General features: G+C 44.8%; 2 protein-coding genes across 5 annotated transcripts in view; one reads left to right on the top strand and one right to left on the bottom strand.

Annotated features, from left to right (window-relative positions):
• ncdn (neurochondrin) overlaps positions 1 to 18,216 on the bottom strand; it is a 161,349-nt gene that overhangs the window by 81,878 nt on the left and 61,255 nt on the right. The window lies entirely within an intron of this gene.
• LOC121291076 (dyslexia-associated protein KIAA0319-like protein) overlaps positions 1 to 18,216 on the top strand; it is a 112,810-nt gene that overhangs the window by 67,274 nt on the left and 27,320 nt on the right. For all 4 annotated transcript variants that reach the window (XR_005945954.1, XM_041212109.1, XM_041212108.1 and 1 more), the window contains 5 exons: positions 7,379 to 7,607; positions 8,790 to 8,913; positions 9,457 to 9,589; positions 11,334 to 11,482; positions 15,222 to 15,373. Coding sequence is in view for 3 of the 4 variants with exons in the window: in XM_041212109.1 (XP_041068043.1) it covers positions 7,379 to 7,607; positions 8,790 to 8,913; positions 9,457 to 9,589; positions 11,334 to 11,482; positions 15,222 to 15,373 (787 nt within the window). In the remaining variant the exon portion in view is untranslated. The remainder of the gene's footprint in view (positions 1 to 7,378; positions 7,608 to 8,789; positions 8,914 to 9,456; positions 9,590 to 11,333; positions 11,483 to 15,221; positions 15,374 to 18,216) is intronic.

Here is an 18,216-nt window from a genome sequence, read left to right as displayed (position 1 = left end):
CGAGTTGTCCTCAGCCAGACAAGAGTCTGACATTCTCAGAGGCTATGTGAAGATCTATGGAGTGTCCTCACTGTATGTTGTCATCATCCTCCTGCAATTGAGCAACTATTAGGGCCTCCACCGCGTCTCTATGACAGGAGCATTATTAGAGAGGATATGTGCGCTCCATGCTAGACTAGAGCTAAACATTCATAGATGCAATATGAGGATCTTATGGTGTCTCCTCACTGCGTGTCGCTGTCATCTTCCACAAATCTAGCAGCTAGGAGAGCCTCCCGAGTGCACCTGCCTCATCTGGCCAGTGTGAGGGTCTCATTGCTGTCAGCATCACCTTTGAGGACCTCCTCACCCTCATCGTTGTCAACGCCCTTTGGAGATCTCCAACTCCTCCACCTCCTCCTCAGCCAGCTCCTCTCCCTGTTGTAGTGCCAGGTTGTAAAGGGCACAGCAGGCGACACTGATGCATGGCGCTTTCTGTGGACTATATTGTAGGGCTCCACCAGACCAGTCCAGGCACCTGGACCTCATTTTCAGCATCCCAATGGTCTGCTCCAGCAAGTTGTGAGTTGCAGCATGAGTCTCAATATACCTGCACTCTGCTGCAGTCTGAGGCCGCCGCACGGGTGTCATCAGCCACGTCCTCTGCGGGTAGCCCTTGTCCCTGAGGAGCCATCCCTGCAGCCTCTGTGGACCCTGGAAGACATCAGGGATCTGTGACCGACTGAGAGTGTTGGAGGCATGCACACTCCCTGGAAACCATGCGCAAACCTGAAGGGTGCATTTGTGGTGGCCGCATACCAGCTGCACATTCACCCAATGGAACATGGTTGACCATATGTTGTGACAGAGATCTAAGTGCCATGTGAGTGCAGTCAATGGCACCCTGCACGTGTGAGAAACCTGAAATCTGGGCAAGTGCAATGTTCTTGCATCCTGGGTCTCCTGGTCCTGGGCGAAATCTCCTGGTCCTGGGCGAAATGTTCAAAATTGTGTGTCCTCGTGAAGATGGCATCGGTGACCTCATGGATGCATTTTTGGGTGGAGGCTTGTGATACCCCACAGTCACCTGTGCAGCCCTGCAAGGAGTCACTGGCATAAAAATTGAATGCTGCTGTCACTTTCGTGGCCACTGGCAGTGGATGCCCTCCATGTCCACTTGGTGCCAAATCCTGCAGCAGGTGGCAGATATGACTGACCAGTTGCCTAGACATGCGCAGTCTTCGGCGACACTGGTTCTCAGTCAATTGCAGGAATGAAAGGCGGGGTCTATAGACTCTGGATCTGGGTAGGCCGGCGATGGCTGGTGTGGCTCTTCGGCGGCGTGTGCGGGAGCCCCAGCTGCCCCTTCTTCCTGAGGGTGCTGCTCCTCCCTCTGCACAGCCAGGCACCTCAGTCACTTTCTTCTCCATCTTCTTCGCTCTCTGTGCACCACAAGGCACACAGCTAGCTCACCAGGCTCTGTGACCCTGATGTTGTACTCCTGCAGAATGAAAGAGAGAGACACATGGGTGTACCAAGAACCCCTCTTGGTTAAGTGTGAAGACCCTTTAACGCATCCCAGAGAGTGCTGGCCACCACTTCGGTGGCCAGAAGTTAGCCCGCTGCAAAGCTGCCCAAAACGCCACTCTCCTCCACCCCATTTCACCTGTTTGGTGGCAGCTTTCCCCATTCGACTGCATGCTGTGCTCTCAGCTCAGGCACAGGCATTCTCCTAACCCACGTTACAAGGCTGCACTGTTAGCTTGAACCATGAAAGAGACTGGTCCAAATCAGGATGGTGACATTGCAAGGGGCTGAGAGCACCTCCACCCTTGACTGCTCCACGACCAGCTTTAGCAAGGAGATTGTACAACGTGCCTGGTCATCCAGCTGTTCTGCAGTCCATTGAAATGCTCATTAGTTTGCAGTCTGTGCTCAAAGTTTGAAAAGCTCTGGAGCACTTGATGGCACTTTGATGCCTCTGCTTGAGTGGGCAGATAAGCTAAAAGCCTGATTCCAGTCATACCAATGTGGCTGCACCTGAACTGTCTCAGCTGCAGAGGAATGGTCACTTTATATAAGGTGTCCCTAATGCATGGCTGCTTCCCTAGCCCGTATTCCCCTCCTCTTGCCCCCCGCATGCGCTTGTGCGCTACCTTCAACTGCAGAGCAGCTTTTGCATTCCCCCCCCCCCCCCCCACCTCGTCACCTCAACTGCAGGGCAGCCCAAATTGCCACTCCTTCCCCCCCCCCCCCCGACGTCCAGCAGGCATCCCTCGCGAGCGATTTGCAACGTGACTGTGCACTCACCTCTGAGTTCCCTTGAAGTGCAGCCTGCCAAGTGTGCACGCCTTATATATGCTGTTGCAAAACATGTCAGTGTGATTGTGGGCGGACAATCCAGCAAGGGGCGATGAGTCTGGCAGGCTGGCCTTATAATGATATATTGATGTATTACAATGAGGTTCCCGATGTCCAGTAGCAGGAAACGCGGCCCACCATTGATGGACTGAACGGATGATCGCAAACTGGCTTCACGACGTTTTGAAACCGAGTTTTGGCCTCCTCGCCATATTGTCCAGTCACACCACCGAACACGCCCGCATCGCGGCCACAGACGATTCCGACCATTGTGTGGAACTGAAATCAGACAGGCGAGACTGGGTAGAGGTGGAGATTTCATAACTTTCCATGTTAGGATTTGAACTTTCAGTTCCTATTCCAGTACTGTAACCACGACACTGTACCCTCTCAAGCTTGGGGGAAGAAAATGACAAGTTTAAGGATGCACAACCATAAATGCATTGGCAGGTACACGCTGAGATCCAGTAATCCACTGGGTATTCATCATCATATCAATTATGGTAGCAGTTGATTTGCGTGTAGCTCATTATTTTTACTCATAAATGAAGAGGCATTTAAAGTTCATTAATGGGTCAACATATGAATTCTGCTAATGTAATAAGGTAAAATAAGTTAAAATAATAAACTATACTGATGAAAGTAAATTGTGTTAATTAATCTGAAGTTAGTACAGTATTAAATCATTTGAAAAAAATCCTGTCCATGACTGTAAACATATCAAGGGAACCCTAGTCTGTCACCCAGTGTTTTGAATTTATAGAGCATGCCACGTGGAAGCTTGGTCTTAATTTGTTTTCTTCAGTCATACTCAAATACGAGTTACTACTGGCAGGTTTTCTATCTTGTGTACTGTTATGTATAATTGGAGTTCCCTGATCTTAACACAGTTACCTTGTTTTAACGGTTGACTGCTTTTTCGGAAAATAGTTCCAGCCGTGCAATGCAATTTAACCCGTTCACTGGTCACTATGTTTGCTGTTTTGGGTGATGAACAATTGTAGTTCCCCAGTTTGTGAATATCAGCCTGAAAATGCAAAACTGATCAATGTTTATGCGGTAACAGTCGTGCAAGGCTTCCACGCAGTCAAAAACAGCGGCCTTTGTTTGGCACATTTCGACGAAGTTCCTAGGTAGATCTAAGATCAGTGTTGCAGCAAATAGTGCAAAATGATTGCAAAATCAGTGTGCCCCAAGGTGTTAAATATTGACTTTAAAAATATCAACTTCATGAGCTAGTGTTGTGATTTCTCCAATAAAACACTCATTAGGTAGTAATGAATGAGAAAAACCCCTGTACCTGTTGGGCAAATTGTCCCAGATTTGCACTAAGTGTGGTGGCAGGCAGGAAAATAGTCGTTTTACCCACCAGCCGCAATGGTGGTGGGTTCTCACGGCATGTCATCCCATTCCCGCCTTATTAATGATACAGCCACAGGAAGCACGCTATCTTGCTGGCCCCGCCTCCAATTTGCCTGCCGTGCTGTTATCTCACTGCTTCCTCATGCAGGGCGCCATATTTAAACTGCAGCCATGCGCATACTTCTCTATGCTTACAGCCCAGGAGGGCGCCGGTGAAGACATGACCCCAAAAGCCAAGAAGAGTGCAGCCCCCTGATTCAGTAATGCATCCCTGGGACACCTAGTGGACACCGTGGAGGCCTGCCACAATGTCCTCTACCCCCGCTCTGGATGCAGGAGGCTCATTAGTCTCACCATTCCGGCTTGTGATACAGTGGCAGAGATGGTCAGTGCTAATGCTGCACACGAGGTCGGCCATCCAGTGCAGAAAGTAGATGAATGATCTCATCTGTGCCGCCAGGGTAAGGCAACCATCTTGTCACTCTAAACTCAGACACTCATGAGACCATCACACATTCACTAGCATCTCATTCACTGCCAGCTCAAGGGTCATCACCACTCACTCTCTCTCACACACCCTCACATCACCATCTAGTCTCATCTACTCTGAAAACTGTCTCCTCAGCCATCACCATCTCGTGGCCATTTGCACAAATCAGCATGTGCCTCTACACACATCCTGGGATATCTTCCTTCCGCAGGGCAGCACTCACCCTGCAGCCTCTTCCCTTGCCTGAGGCTACTTCTCCTTCTTCCCCAAGCAGCTGTTGAAAAGCCGCCCCTGCTTTATGTCTGGTTTGGCCTGGTAGGTAGAGACCTTCCAGTGAGCCCCCCCTAATAGTGGGGGGGGCTGAAGCCTAGTGCTGATGACCACGAGTGCTGCCCCAAGCAAGTTAGGCAAACAAACCTCGAAGCCCAAAAGAAGTGCACGTTGTTCAAGTGTAGTTGTGAAACACGGCAGCGTTGGATGATCCAGCATGGAGGGATGATTCCAGCGAGCAGGGTTTACAATGAGATGCCAAAGTATTGAAATTAGGTATCCAATGTGTGGTGATGGGAAACACGACCCGCCATTGACAGATGGAGCGGATGATTGCAAGCTGGCTTCTCGACAGCATGAAAATGATTTTTGGCCTTCTCACCATATTGTCCATCCCCCCACCTGCCATGACACCCAATGCCAACAGGCAGGAAAATTCTAGCCGTTGACTTTGGAAAGTCAGCAGTTGTTTTCACACAAAATAAGGACATAAAATTCTGATTAGGATAATTAAAACCCAGTTTCAGATTTAGGTGGAGCAGCTTTGAGACAAGTGGAATAACTGGGCGAGGGCTTAAAAACTTAATTGAGTGCCCGTTTTAAAATGATATAGTCTATCCTTTTTATACGATCCTTATATTCTACATAATTATAGATAAATAGCAATATTTGGTAAGTAGATAACTAAAGCTGGTTGAAGCAGTTGAGGTGAAGGAACTGGGAAATGTACTACTGAGGTACTGCAGCTCCACCACTTTTGCGAGAATATAATTATGTAGGAATATGAGAAGAGGAGTAGGCCAGTCAGCCTCTGGAGCTCATTCTATCATTCAATAAAACTTGCTCTTATGCACCTCAGATCCATTGACCTGCCTTTGATCCACATCTTCTGTACTATTACCTAACAAAAATATATCAAACTCAGTCTTGAAAGTTTCAATTGACCCAGCATTTTGTGGGAGAGATTTCCACTACCTCTGTGTGAAAAAGTGTTTCCTGATTTCTCTCATAAATGGCCTTGCTCTGATTTTAAAACTATTTGCCCTTGTTTTGAATTCTCCCACCAGAAAAAATACTTTCTCTGTATATTATGGAAACCCTTTATCATTTAATGACCTCAATTTAGATTACCCCTCAACCACCACTACAGGAGGCAGAAACCAAGTTTATACATCCTAGTCATTTTAGTTCTTTGATTCCTATTACAATTCTGATTGAACCTGTACTGTATGCTCAAAGGCCAACATTCTATTAACCTTTTTAATTACCGGTCCTTTTTTTAGACTTCGCTTTAGCTTTTGTCAACTTTTGTAGCTGGAGGTTGAAATCCCCTTTCTCCTCTGCAACTCCTAGTCTCTCGCCATTAAGACAATATTATGATTTGTCTTTCTCTGACCCTAAGAAACACACTTGTCTATGTTGAACTTCATCTTCCCACTCACTCAACCTGTCTCTGTCCCATTATAATTTCCTGCTCCCATCTGTACAACTTACTGTGCCTCCTAACTTATTATCATCTGTAAAACTTGAGTATACAACTCTTTATCTCTTCATCCAAGTCACTAATATATATGTTGAAAAGTTGAAGGCCCAGTACAGATTCCTGGGGATGTCACTTGACAGATCCCATCAATCAGTGAATGTTCTTTTTATCCTATTTGTCAACCAGATATCATCAAAACAATTTTCATTTATGTAGTCTCTTTAACATAGTAAAATGTCCCTCAGGCAGAATTTGATGATATGCCATGTAAGTTAGACAGGTGACCAAAATCTTGGTCAAAGCGGTAGGCTTTAAGAGGAGTCTTAAATGGGGTGAAAAAGGTTCAGAGAGGTGAATTCCAAATTATGGGCCTAGACAGCTGAAGGCTTGACTACCAATACAGGAGCAAAAAGAATCAACCACAAGGTTTTGCCTCTGATTCAGTGCACTTTAATTTTTGCTAATAATCTGTGTGGGTCTTTAGCAATTACAATGACCAGTCTGTGTAGGTAGCTTCCATTATAAATGTGGGCTTTTTCCATTATAAATGAGGGCTTAGGCATTTAATTTGACTCCGAAAAATGCCAACTGGAATTAAGGTTTTGTAGACAAAAAATGTACACAGACAAGGTATTTAATATATAGCTATTCGTCTTTTGAGTTGATTGTTCCAATTATATTATTGTGGAGGGAGTTAGAACAGATATACTTAAAAGTTGTATGAGTCAATGAGTTCTGAGTATACATTTTATCCACACAATAAAACAATCAGTGTCGAATTGTCTTTGTGCTGCTTAGGTGGATAACATGAACCCTTGCAGGTCATGCATAAAGTTACTTAAGAATAAACATGCAATTAGAGTTGAGTTGTTGCGTGGGCCATGTTGCCTGAGTATGGAGACTGCATATGACCCATGGGTTGAAGTTTGGATATTCTTGTATAGCTTTAAATGTCAATAGCTTTAAATCACTCCAGACTTGGTGTTCAGAAGAGAGTGGATGCTACTTTGGAAGATTGTAATGCACTATCTAAAATAAGTGCAATAGTTGTTACATGACTATATTGACAATACAGATGTTTATTTCACCATGATCTAGTTTTAGTTAAAAGCCAAGGGAACCTGAGTTGGACTATGCTGCTTTTCAGAAAATCTCCTGTTTACTGCATAGAATTCCCCCCATTTCCTGCTGTTTTGTTTATTTAAATAATATTCTGCAGCATCTTAGTATATCAACATGATGTGCTTTCAGCTGGGTAAATAATTTTAACTGCTGCATTTTTAAGGCTTTTGTTTTGCATCTTCTAGGCCTTTGTTAGCTACAGTATTTGCTGTGCTAACAGTGTGGTATTCCTGTTCAATTAGGTGTTGCTATTGTAGTCCAGGATTTATGTTTGAAAGGTTTGTAAATTTATTTTTTACTTGCTCTTTCAGCCTGACAGTGGTAGATTCTGATGGTGCCAGTAATTCAACCACAGCAGCCGTCACTGTGCATAAAGCAGTGGACTATCCACCTGTAGCTAATGCTGGTGCAAATCAGGTCCTTACACTGCCCAAGAACTCCATCATGCTGTACGGCAACCAAAGCACAGACGATCATGGAATTGTCAACTATGAATGGTCCCTAAGCCCAAAGAGTAAAGGCAAAGTAGTTGAAATGCAGGTAGGAAAACATTTACACAGTACTCCAATATCCAAAATGAAGAATATTCTATTCTGTGGAACTGAATGAGCATGATATTTATGGAATAAAGCCAGTAACAGAGTCTTAAAAGAATGCATGTGAACCCATGCTTAGGGGAGGGAAAAACCATTATCACCAAAGTTCCAAGTTCACAGTCATTCTGGTTAATATAAGGATGGATTGAGATTCATGATTCTATTTAATATAATTCTGTGTTGTAGCTATGTGATCACCAAACTAATCACTTCTGACTGATACAGTTTGTACCAGCTGAGTTATTTAAAAATCCCAGAGGGAAACTTTAAACAACTGTCATAAGTAATAATTTTAAGTGTTATGTTTGAGGTGCGACTCTAAATTCAGGAATCAGACCACCAATTCTCAAGGCTTTACACTAAACTAAATGAAACATTTTATTAATTTACACAGGTTAAAATATATATACACATGGCTTCAAATTACTACTATCATAACTTTTAACAAATTCCCAAACTAATCTCCATTAAGACAACAGCAACCCATAAACTTAACCAGATACCAGACAAAGCATTTTCACCTTACAAATTCAAAATTAGGTTCTTTTCACTTTGGTTCCTGTGTAGCCACTTGGAGGCTTACAGCTGCCTTTTGATCTCACATTGCCTCTGCTCTGTGCACACAAAACTGCTGAAGTTATACCTACCACTGCCCATTGAATGTAAATCCTCATTGTATCACCAGCTTCTTCTAACAATAAAACCACTTCCATAGTACCAATTTTATTAGTAATATAAACATATTGCTTGGTATCCGCTAGATAGATGTCAGTTTTCACCCTACTTCTTGAATGCTCTATTCAAAAAATGCAAATACACTCTATCTCTCTTACATTTCATAACTAGTACACATCAAAACACCCAGACTATCTGACTTTAATCCAATTAAGACACACCCACAGACTAACCTCTATCTTAAAAGCTTCATGACACTTAACTTCCTTCTACTGAAACGGAACGGGGTAAAATCTAATCATCCTACCCTTGACAGCTATTAGTGGGAAAGAAATCTAAATTTGCATTGTTTGCTAAGATGATGTGACTGTTCCTTATACACTAAGCAGCGAGTCTAGGCAGGAGGGCTGTTTAATACCTAGTGCTTTTTACATATTTTTCTCTTGCTTAGGGTGTACGAACATCATCTCTCCAATTATCAGCAATGCAGGAAGGAGACTACATCTTTCAACTAACGGTCACAGACTCTGCAGGCCATCAGGCTACTGCTGAAGTGATGGTTATAGTACAACCAGGTATGTGTTTATAAAAGGAATATTTTGTAAGTACAGTGAAAGAAAGATGAGAAAATACTTTAAGCTTCCCCCCTTTTTTCAATTCTTCCAAACAAATTTCTATTTATTGTATTATAGCAATATGACTACCCACAGAAGTAAACTGTTGCTAAGCAATCTGATGGAAATCAGAGGAACCATCACTCACTCTTATTAGGCTGAAAGGACATTTGTATTCAACGGCAAGTAACAAAAGAACAAACTTGCATTTGTATAGTGCCTTTCACATTACTGGCATGTCCCAAAGTGCTCTGGGGCTATGCTCTCAAGGTTCTACAATCAGCAGTGAGTCAAACGACTGGATAATCTGTTTTGGTCATCTTGGCTGACAGATAAATACTGGCCAGAATGCCAAGGAGAACTCCCTGCTCTTTTTCTTTCAGGAGAAAAGGGTCATATCATCTTTTCCTTGGCTTAACATTTCACAAAAGGCAGCATTTTCAAGAATGCAGCCCCTAAGTACTGAAGATTATTTTCCCTTGTTTTGCCTGTTTGCTTTTCCAGAAAACAATAAAGCTCCGGTGGCTGATTCAGGACCTGATAAAGAATTGACCCTTCCTGTAGACAGCACAATATTGGATGGCAGCAAAAGCACAGATGACCAGAAGATCACTTCCTACATGTGGGAAAAAACAAGGTAAAACACACACATCATGTTAAGTTTAATGTTTCTTTCAGGTGGATCCATTAAAAACAGGCATAATTCAAACAAAGAAATTCTAATCTCGCCTGTTACATAAAAATCATGACCAGATGCTATGATCTCTTACTCTGACTAAGTATTGTCATTCACAATCATTCACACTCATTGCTGCAGTAAATCTTTGGTATTTTCATCCTCTGAGTAACTATTTTAAGCATCTGGACCGTAATACATGTGCTGCAATATTGTCATCCAGAATGATTCCCTTTAGTGTTTGTGCTGCACAGAACTGGGATTGTGCTCTGCCAAGTATTACATAATTTTCCTATCAAGAAGTGTTTGGTTGCCCTTTCTCTGATAGGGTAGCCACTGCAAGGCATAATTATTCTGATGTTTTGGAGACACTGGCTCTGAACAAAACCTGTGAATTGATTCAAAATTCAGCTTTATTCACATCTAGAGCCTGGAAATCTGATCAGCTCACTCACCTCACTCACCTTGGGTTGTGTATTGGAGCAAGCTTTAACTGAATTTACTTGCCAAGATGTAGGTCTTATCATATATTCCGGTGGTAGGATGATCCATTTACTTGAGCTAAGCAGCCTGTGCCTATAAGGGCAACATTAGCAGTGCCCAGCTCAGCAGTCCTAAAAAACCGGAGTGCCACCCTGTCGCTACATAAGTCAGAGGCCCTTATCTAGTGGAGCAGCTAAGTGGGACATTTTCCCCTTTGCCTCAAAGCGTTACCAAGATTGGCCTTTAAATTAAATTGATACCTTTTTCTTCAAACGTTTTGGGATCTTTGGTTTGCCCATTACACAACGTATGCTTGCTCTCATTTGGCATGGATTCTCTTTTGCCTAACAGGTGGTATACTGGGTAGGATTTCCTGGAATGACAAAGGAGGACCCCCTGATATACCCTCTCTATCAAAGCTGGGTAAAGGAGGCGTGGTGATGGGTGGAAGGTTTGACCTCCTCTCCAAGGGGCAAAATCCCAGTGCAACCAAGTTGTACCGTATATTTTCTCACCTCACCCACCCCACACACACTGAGTGGCAGTATGCCCAAGCCCAGGGTGCATTTTTTGGCCCCGAGTGTTTACAGGTACATTTCATTGCCACTGCCCCTTTTTAAAAACTTGTTCAGAGTATTAAATTATTTGAAAAACTGTACAGTCAATGAGGGTTAAGTTAAATTAGAGTCAAAACTCTTTAAATTGCTCAGTTGAGCTTTGTAACAGTCAGTGATTTTTTTTGTTGATTAAAGCAATAGAGAATCTAATTTGTGCATATTGATTAAAATGAAAAAATATCAAAAATTGAGACTTTTAACTTGACTTATAACACTGTCTGAACAATCTGATTTCAAAGGATTTTTTTTTAATCTCTGGAGTTCATCTGCAGCAGCTGAAAAAGTCAGACAAAATCCTGACTTCAAGGAATTCCCACTAAAATGAGAAAATATGCTTAATTATTATTCTCTGTTATTCTGAGGTAAAACACAGTTTCAGTAGGATATCTGATGCCAGAGCTGGTGAGACTTGTCAGAAGCATATTCGATGTATTTCAATATCTAGCAGTTTTGGGGCATGTAGGTACAAACCCAGGATTATGAAGTGAGCATAATGAGATCTGTGCATTCAGACAGCTCACACTATTAAATCAGATTCCAAGCTAACTGTTGGCACCTCCTGTTAACCATCAAACTTCATTTTTGGTTTGCATTTTGTCTTTCAGTGGCCCTGACGGTGTGAAAATTGAGAATGCAGACGGTGCCATCGCCACAGTGACAGGTCTTCAGGTTGGGTCATATGAGATTACACTGACAGTGAAGGATGAAAGAAACCTGGAAAGTCATGATTCTGTTAGAATCATTGTGAGAGAGGGTATGCACTTTTCATAGATACGTACTGGATGGCAATAGGTTTAAATGAATTAATAAAGGGATAAAAAGGACCTGTTCAAAGTAATGATACTAATTGTGACCTTAAAATTTACTCTTGCCAATGTTTTCCCTCTCTCTCTCTCTTTTTAATGACTTATTTTTGCTACAGTTTTTGGCAGAGTAAATTAAACCCATAGACAGTCACATTTTAAAGTAGCACATGGCTTGATATTTCTGTTAATAATGGGTCAAATATTTTGGCCTCCAGATCGTTGTGAGACCAGACTTATGACTGAAGATGCATGTTGGGGCCCTGTGGAAGTTCCGACCTCAGTGGGAATTGCTCAGGAAGTTTCAACTTCTTCCAGCAGGCAATTCCCCTGCTTCCCATGGCCCTGCGTGAAAGTTGAGGGTTTCTGCCTCAGCCTCCAGTCTGGGCAGTGAATCCAGAGACCCATCACCCTCTGGGTGAAAAAGATTTTTTTCTTCATGTTCTCTCTAATCCCTCTGCCAATCACCTTAAATCTGTGCCCTCGGGTAATTGACCTCTCCGCTAGGATAAACAAGTCTTCCCTGTCTTCTCTATCGGCCCCTCAAACATCTGTCCTTCTAATAGGATACTGTATTTTTCAAAATTTTAAAAAATAATTATACAAACATAGTGAGAAAAAATCGAATGTCCATCCAGATAACTGCAAATTGAACCCTTTAACATACAATGTCCAGAAAGAAAGCAAAAAAAAAGTAACCAATTCAGGAAAAATTGGCTGTCAGGCGCTCCAGGAGCCCACAGTAGTCCACAACTCTTAACAGCTAACTCGCAACTTACTCTCTGACTAGACATTAATTACAAAGAAATTATAATGTAGATGAAGACTTTAGAGTGTGCTTAACTCGTTCTTACTGAAATGTGGATTGACCGTGATGAAAGCAAAATAGTGTGGATGCTGGAAATCTGAAACGAAAACAGAAAATACTGCAAGCCTGGCAGTGTCTGTGGAGAGAAAGAGAGAGAAACGGAGTCAATGTTTTGAGTCCGTGTTACTCTTCTTCAGAGCCAAAGTGAATTAGGAATGTGATGGATATTATGCTGTTTGAGGGGTTGGAGTGGGTGGAGCAAAACAGAAGATCAGGGATAGATGGGAGCTCAGGAGAGATTGACAAACATGTCATGGATTCAAGACAAAAGGAATGTTAATTGTAATGTTAAAGAAGGTGCTGATAGTGGCATAAAGGTAAGATAACAGAATGTGTTCATAGCAGAACAAGGGTCAGCACTCTGTGAAAGCATAACATAGAAACAAGTGACACATGGCCCTGTGGGGGTGGGGGGGGGGGTGTTGGGGGAAAGGATAAAAAATATAATTAAAATAAATTTAATAAAATGTTTTAAAAATTAAAAATGAATATAAACAAATAAAATTAAAATTAAATGTTGGATTAAAAAAGGGGTAAAAATGGTGGAGAGAGTTCATGGTCCAAAGTTGTTGAACTCAGTGTTAGTCCAGAAGGCTGTAAAGTGCCTAATCAGAAGATGAGGTGTTGTTCCTCTAGTTTGCATTGGGCTTCACTGGAACTTTGCAGCCGGTCAAGGATGGACATGTGAGCATGAGAATTGAAATGGCAAGTGACAGGAAGGTCCAGGTCATGCTTGCAGACTGGGCAAAGGTGTTCTGCAAAGTGGTCACCCAGTCTGTGTTTGGTCTCCCCAATATAGAGGAGACCGCATTAGGAGCAGCAAATACAGTAGACCAAATTGAATGGGGTACAAGTGAATTGCTGCTTCACCTGAAAGGAGCATTTGGGGCCTTGGACAGTGAAGAGGGAGGAGGTAAAGAGGCAGGTGTTGCACCTTCTATGGTTGCATGAGAAGGTGCTGTGGGAACGGGATGAAGAATTGGGGCTGATGGAGGATGGACCAGGGTATCACGGAGGGAACAGTCCCTAGGGAATGCTGACAAGGTGGGTGAGGGGAAGATGTGTTTGGTGGTGGCATCAGTTGATAGAAATGGCAGAGGATGATCCTTTGAATGCGGAGGCTCGTGGGGTGAAAAGTGAAGACAAGGGGGACCCTATCATGGTTCTGGGAGGGAGAGGAAGGGGTGACGGCATAAGTGCAGGAGATGGATCAGACATGGATGAGGTTTCTGTCAATCACAGTGGGTGGCAGGGAGACCCTTGGTTAAGGAAAGAGGAAGATGTCAGAAGCACCATTTTGAAAGGTAGCATCATTGGAACAGATGTGACGGAGGATCTGGGAGAGTGGAATGGAGCTGTTACAGGAAGCAGGGTGTGAGAAGCTGTAGTCTAGGTAGCTGTGGGAGTCGTTGGGCTTGGATATTGGTAGACAGTCTATCATCAGAAATGGAGACAGACAGGTCAAGGAAGGAAAGGGAAGTGTCGGAGATGGACCATGCAAAGGTGAGAGGGGGGTGGAAATTGGAAGCAAATTCGGCTGAGATAACTTTGTTGGTCACTAAATGCACCACTTTGAGTAAAACTCTTTGCCACATTTTGTTGATATTGAATAAGCACAGGGGCTTACCTTGCACAGCTCTGATAGAATAATTTTATTATTTAAAAACAGTTTATGTCAGCAGTTACGCTATTGAAATTATTACTTAAACCAGAACATTGAAGAAACTAGTAATGTTACTAATTAGGTTACGTTACGGACCCCGGCAATGAAAAAAAAAGTGCCTTTTTAAAGGTGAAGATCGGGCCTTTGGAGTTGGGAACTACAGTCCCTGATGGGCCTCAGTGGTTTCTGCGCATGCGTAGGCCCCGGAATGGCCGCACGTGCGCACGTTGTTCCATTCTTTATGATTTTTGTGTTCTGCGCATGCACCAGTCGGTGAATGGCCTCACATGCTGGTCAGGTTTCTCTGTGTTAAGCCGGTAAACACCCCTGCGCACATGCACAGTTTGCTCTTTTTTTAAAATTTAAAGCTAACCCTGTGCCTGCACAGAAGGGAAAAAAGACCCCAAAAGTGAAACAGTGCAAAAAGGGGGTCAGATGACTCAGAAGAAAAAATGCCATTACAGAGAGAGGCATAGAAGAAGCTGGACATGAGTGTGGCAGCTGCAGAGAGCAGGTTTCCCAGAAGAGGATAGTCCCAGAAACCAGAGACAGGGACAGTTGAAAGCCCCAGAAAGATCGTTAAGTCAAGAAATAAGAATAGGAATCGGAAACTGGTCCTGTTCAGTGAATTTAAAGTGAGGAGCAGAGGAAAATGTTCCAGATTAAAGACAGAAAGCTGTGGGGAGCAGAATTAAGGCAAAGTGGACTTGTGAGAAGCCAGAAGATCCGAGGTGACAGCCAAGGATTGGTGATTCCTTTCTACAGGTCTATGAAGCAGTGATGTTCTGTTGGCACAGCTGAGTCTCAGAGGGCACATGGAAGGCAAAGCTTGGATGCACATGATGATCCAGGGGAGAGGAACATCAGAGGGAGAGATCGAAACCCTGGAGGCGGATCCTTGTTGAAAACTTCCAAGAGAAACTACCCTCCAGGTTTATAAACAAAAAAATGAGGATTTATCAAGTCAGGTTGCACGCTGGGACCTGACTTGTCCAGTAATAACATCAGCTGAGATCATAACAGTTAGAAGAATGAATGATTTTCTGATTGTGCTTTTAATTGCAACATTACAGTCTAACCTGAGATGTGAATTACATTTTGAATTTTAATATTTTTTAAGATTTATGACATAGATAACAAATTTATTTCTGTTTTACAGAAGTCAACAAGGCTCCAATTGCTAAGATAGCAAGGAATGTAGTGATCACCCTCCCCAGTAACACAGCTATGCTTGATGGATCAAAATCATCTGATGATAAGGGAATTGTCAGCTACCTGTGGATGAGAGATGAGAGCAGTCCAGCAGCTGGAGTAAGCAGTTCAGTTCTCAAATTAAATGAGCTATCAAAAATATTGCACCGATTCTATTGTAGGCATTGTTTAATAAGTTGCAAAGATACATAAGTGCCCAATTATTTAAGTACGTTGGAGTGAAGATGGGGCAGAATTTTCCTGTTGGCATGCAGGGGCGGGCCCTGCACACATACGCGTAAAATGATGCGTGGTAACGTTGGGCGAGCATCCCGACATCACTGTGCACCATCGCAATATTTCATTGGGCAGGCGCGCATTGATCTCCGATGCATGCCCGCCTTTAACAATCCCTTGAGGCGCCAATCAACAGCGATTTATCGGCACCCGTGCAATCTTCGGGTCAGCGCATGGGTGCAACGAGCAGGCGGGTATAACACATTTGTATAAACCTCATCCACGGGCGGGATAAGAGGGCTCAGTGGGGTCGCAAGTGTGCTCTGTCAAATATTGTTCTTTCAAAGTTACTGATACTTGCCTGTGTGACCTGCAGCACTTCAAAATGCATACCAGCTGCTTGGCCTGGACTCAAAACCTTCAGGTCAGCACTCTGCAATGAGGAATCTTTTTTGGGCCTGCAGGTTTCAGGAAGCCTTCCCTTAGCCTGGGAATGGGAGCTGAACTCTCCACTGGAGGCACCTCCTCTGAGGAGGAAGGGAGGGCTAGAAGGGGCAGGTGGCCAGGAGTGCACATTCAGCCTCCGAGGGAGCCACCTTTGGGAGGAGAGGCGCAGGCACAAGGGGTACAGGCCCAAGAGTTAGTCCAAGGAGGAAGGGGCCTCAGAAGACGCCACTATCCTGTTTCCAGGGTATGCAGGCGGCAAAGCAGCTACCTCACTATGTCTGAGGTGCAGTGCCGAAGGAGGCTCCATCTCTCGAGGCAGACGGTCAACTCTATCTGTCAGATGATTGCGCCTAAGATCTCCGCGAACTATGTGGGTGGACACCCCTTGTCAGGGTCATTAAAGGTCACAGCTGCCTCAACTCTATGCCTCTGGCTCCTTCCAGGGGTTGGTGGGTGATCTTTGCGGTGTCTCCCAATCATCTGTCCGCATTTGTGTCAAGCAGGTTACAGACCCTCTGTTCAGACGGGCATTGACCTTCATCCACTACCTTTGGGACCAGGCAAGTCAGACACAGCGAGCCAGAGGCTTCGCGGCCATTGCTGGCTTCCCCTGTGTCCAGGGTGCAATAGACTGTACACATGTTGCCATCAAGGCGCCGGCAGGTGAGCCCGGTGCCTTCGTCAACATGAAGGGCTTCCACTCCATGAACGTGCAGATAGTGTGTGATCACAGGATGAAGATTCTGCAAGTTTGTGCAAGGTACCTAGGCAGCTCCCACGACGCCTACATACTCAGACACTCCCAGGTGCCGAGGCTCTTCAGTGCTGCAGCCCGGCTGGATGGATGGCTGCTGGGTGACAAGGGCTACCTCCTCAGAAGGTGGCTCATGATGCCTCTCCGCTATCCAAGAACAGAAGCTGAGCAGTGGTACAATAGGACCCACGTCTCCACAAGGGCTGTTATGGGGAGAGCCATTGGCCTCCTCAAGATGCGCTTCCAATGCCTGGACCACTCAGGGAGTACACTCCAGTATCCCCCAGATCGTGTGTCGCTGATAGTGGTTGCATACTGTGCTCGCGTACAGGAAAGGGGGGACGCTGTGGACGATGAAGACGTTGACACAGTGGCTGCGGCTGCACACGATGAGTCCAGCAGTGAGTCCGAGGATGAGCGTGCACAGGGAAATGCTGAGAGGGTAGATGCTGACCCGGGCATACTCCAGGGAGGCAGGGACACCCGGGAGGCTTTAATCCAACGAACCTTCAGCTAGCACACCAAATATGGACCTCCAGGACAAGCCTGGGCTGTAGGCCCCGTACTTGATACCTAAGTGCAAAATTTGCCTGGTTAGGGACATTAACTAAGGTCCTTGTTAATAAAGCTGTATGTCCTACAAAACACTCATATTTATGGAAAACATCCATCTGCAGAAGAAAAGTGGCACCCTCAGCCATGGTGGCATGTCTGAATTTGATATAACAACCAAAGAAACTTAATGAAACAAAATGACAAAGGTATGAAAAATCACACTAACTCATGAAGACTTCATTGCAGGCCAACATAAAAGCACCAGTGATAAACCCGTGGTGTGCCTAAGGTGCCTTATGTTTACGTTTTTGGGTGTTACAGCTTGGTGCTGACCTCTCGCTGGGAGTGGCATCTGAGACAGCCTTGTGACTATGCTGTCCTGTTGGCCTCTGACCTTGGTGGTCACCCTCTGGCCCATGGAGCCTGTACTGGCCCCACCTGGGAGGAAGCTGCCAGTTCTGCAGCTGGCATCTCCCCAGTCGTTGCAGCCTCTCCGGATGCAACGGTCACTGGCAGGGGGGCGCAGGAGCTGCCGCCCTCATCCGGAGCGCCCTGAGAGGGGCTCACAGAGATGACAGGCAGCTGCTGCGCCTACTTGAGGTCATTTCGGACCTCCCTGCTAACCGTGGATGGATGGGCACCAAGTTGGGAAACTTGGTGCCCAGTCCATCTCCCCACATTCACAGTGACCAGCTGAGATCAATGCCGATGTGAGGCCTTGCTGCTCCGAGTGCATCCCCAGGAAGCCCTGATGGGTCTCCTGCAGGAGCCCCTCCACGAGAGTCGCCACCCTCTCCTTGGAGGATGCATGGCGCTCGGCCATGAGGCTCATTGCTTTGGCGATAGTCTGCGTAGACTCCTACACCACGGACACCAAGCCAAGCATAGCCTCATATATCTGCACCAGGTGCTCCCACACACCTGGCAGCATTTCCTATGCTTGCTGCATTGTGGACGACTCCAGAGGCAC

Source organism: Carcharodon carcharias, chromosome 19 (genome assembly GCF_017639515.1).
Source record: "Carcharodon carcharias isolate sCarCar2 chromosome 19, sCarCar2.pri, whole genome shotgun sequence".
Lineage (NCBI taxonomy): Eukaryota > Metazoa > Chordata > Chondrichthyes > Lamniformes > Lamnidae > Carcharodon > Carcharodon carcharias.
The sequence above is the reverse complement of the archived record's forward strand: the minus strand, read 5'-3'. Positions and strand labels throughout refer to the sequence as shown.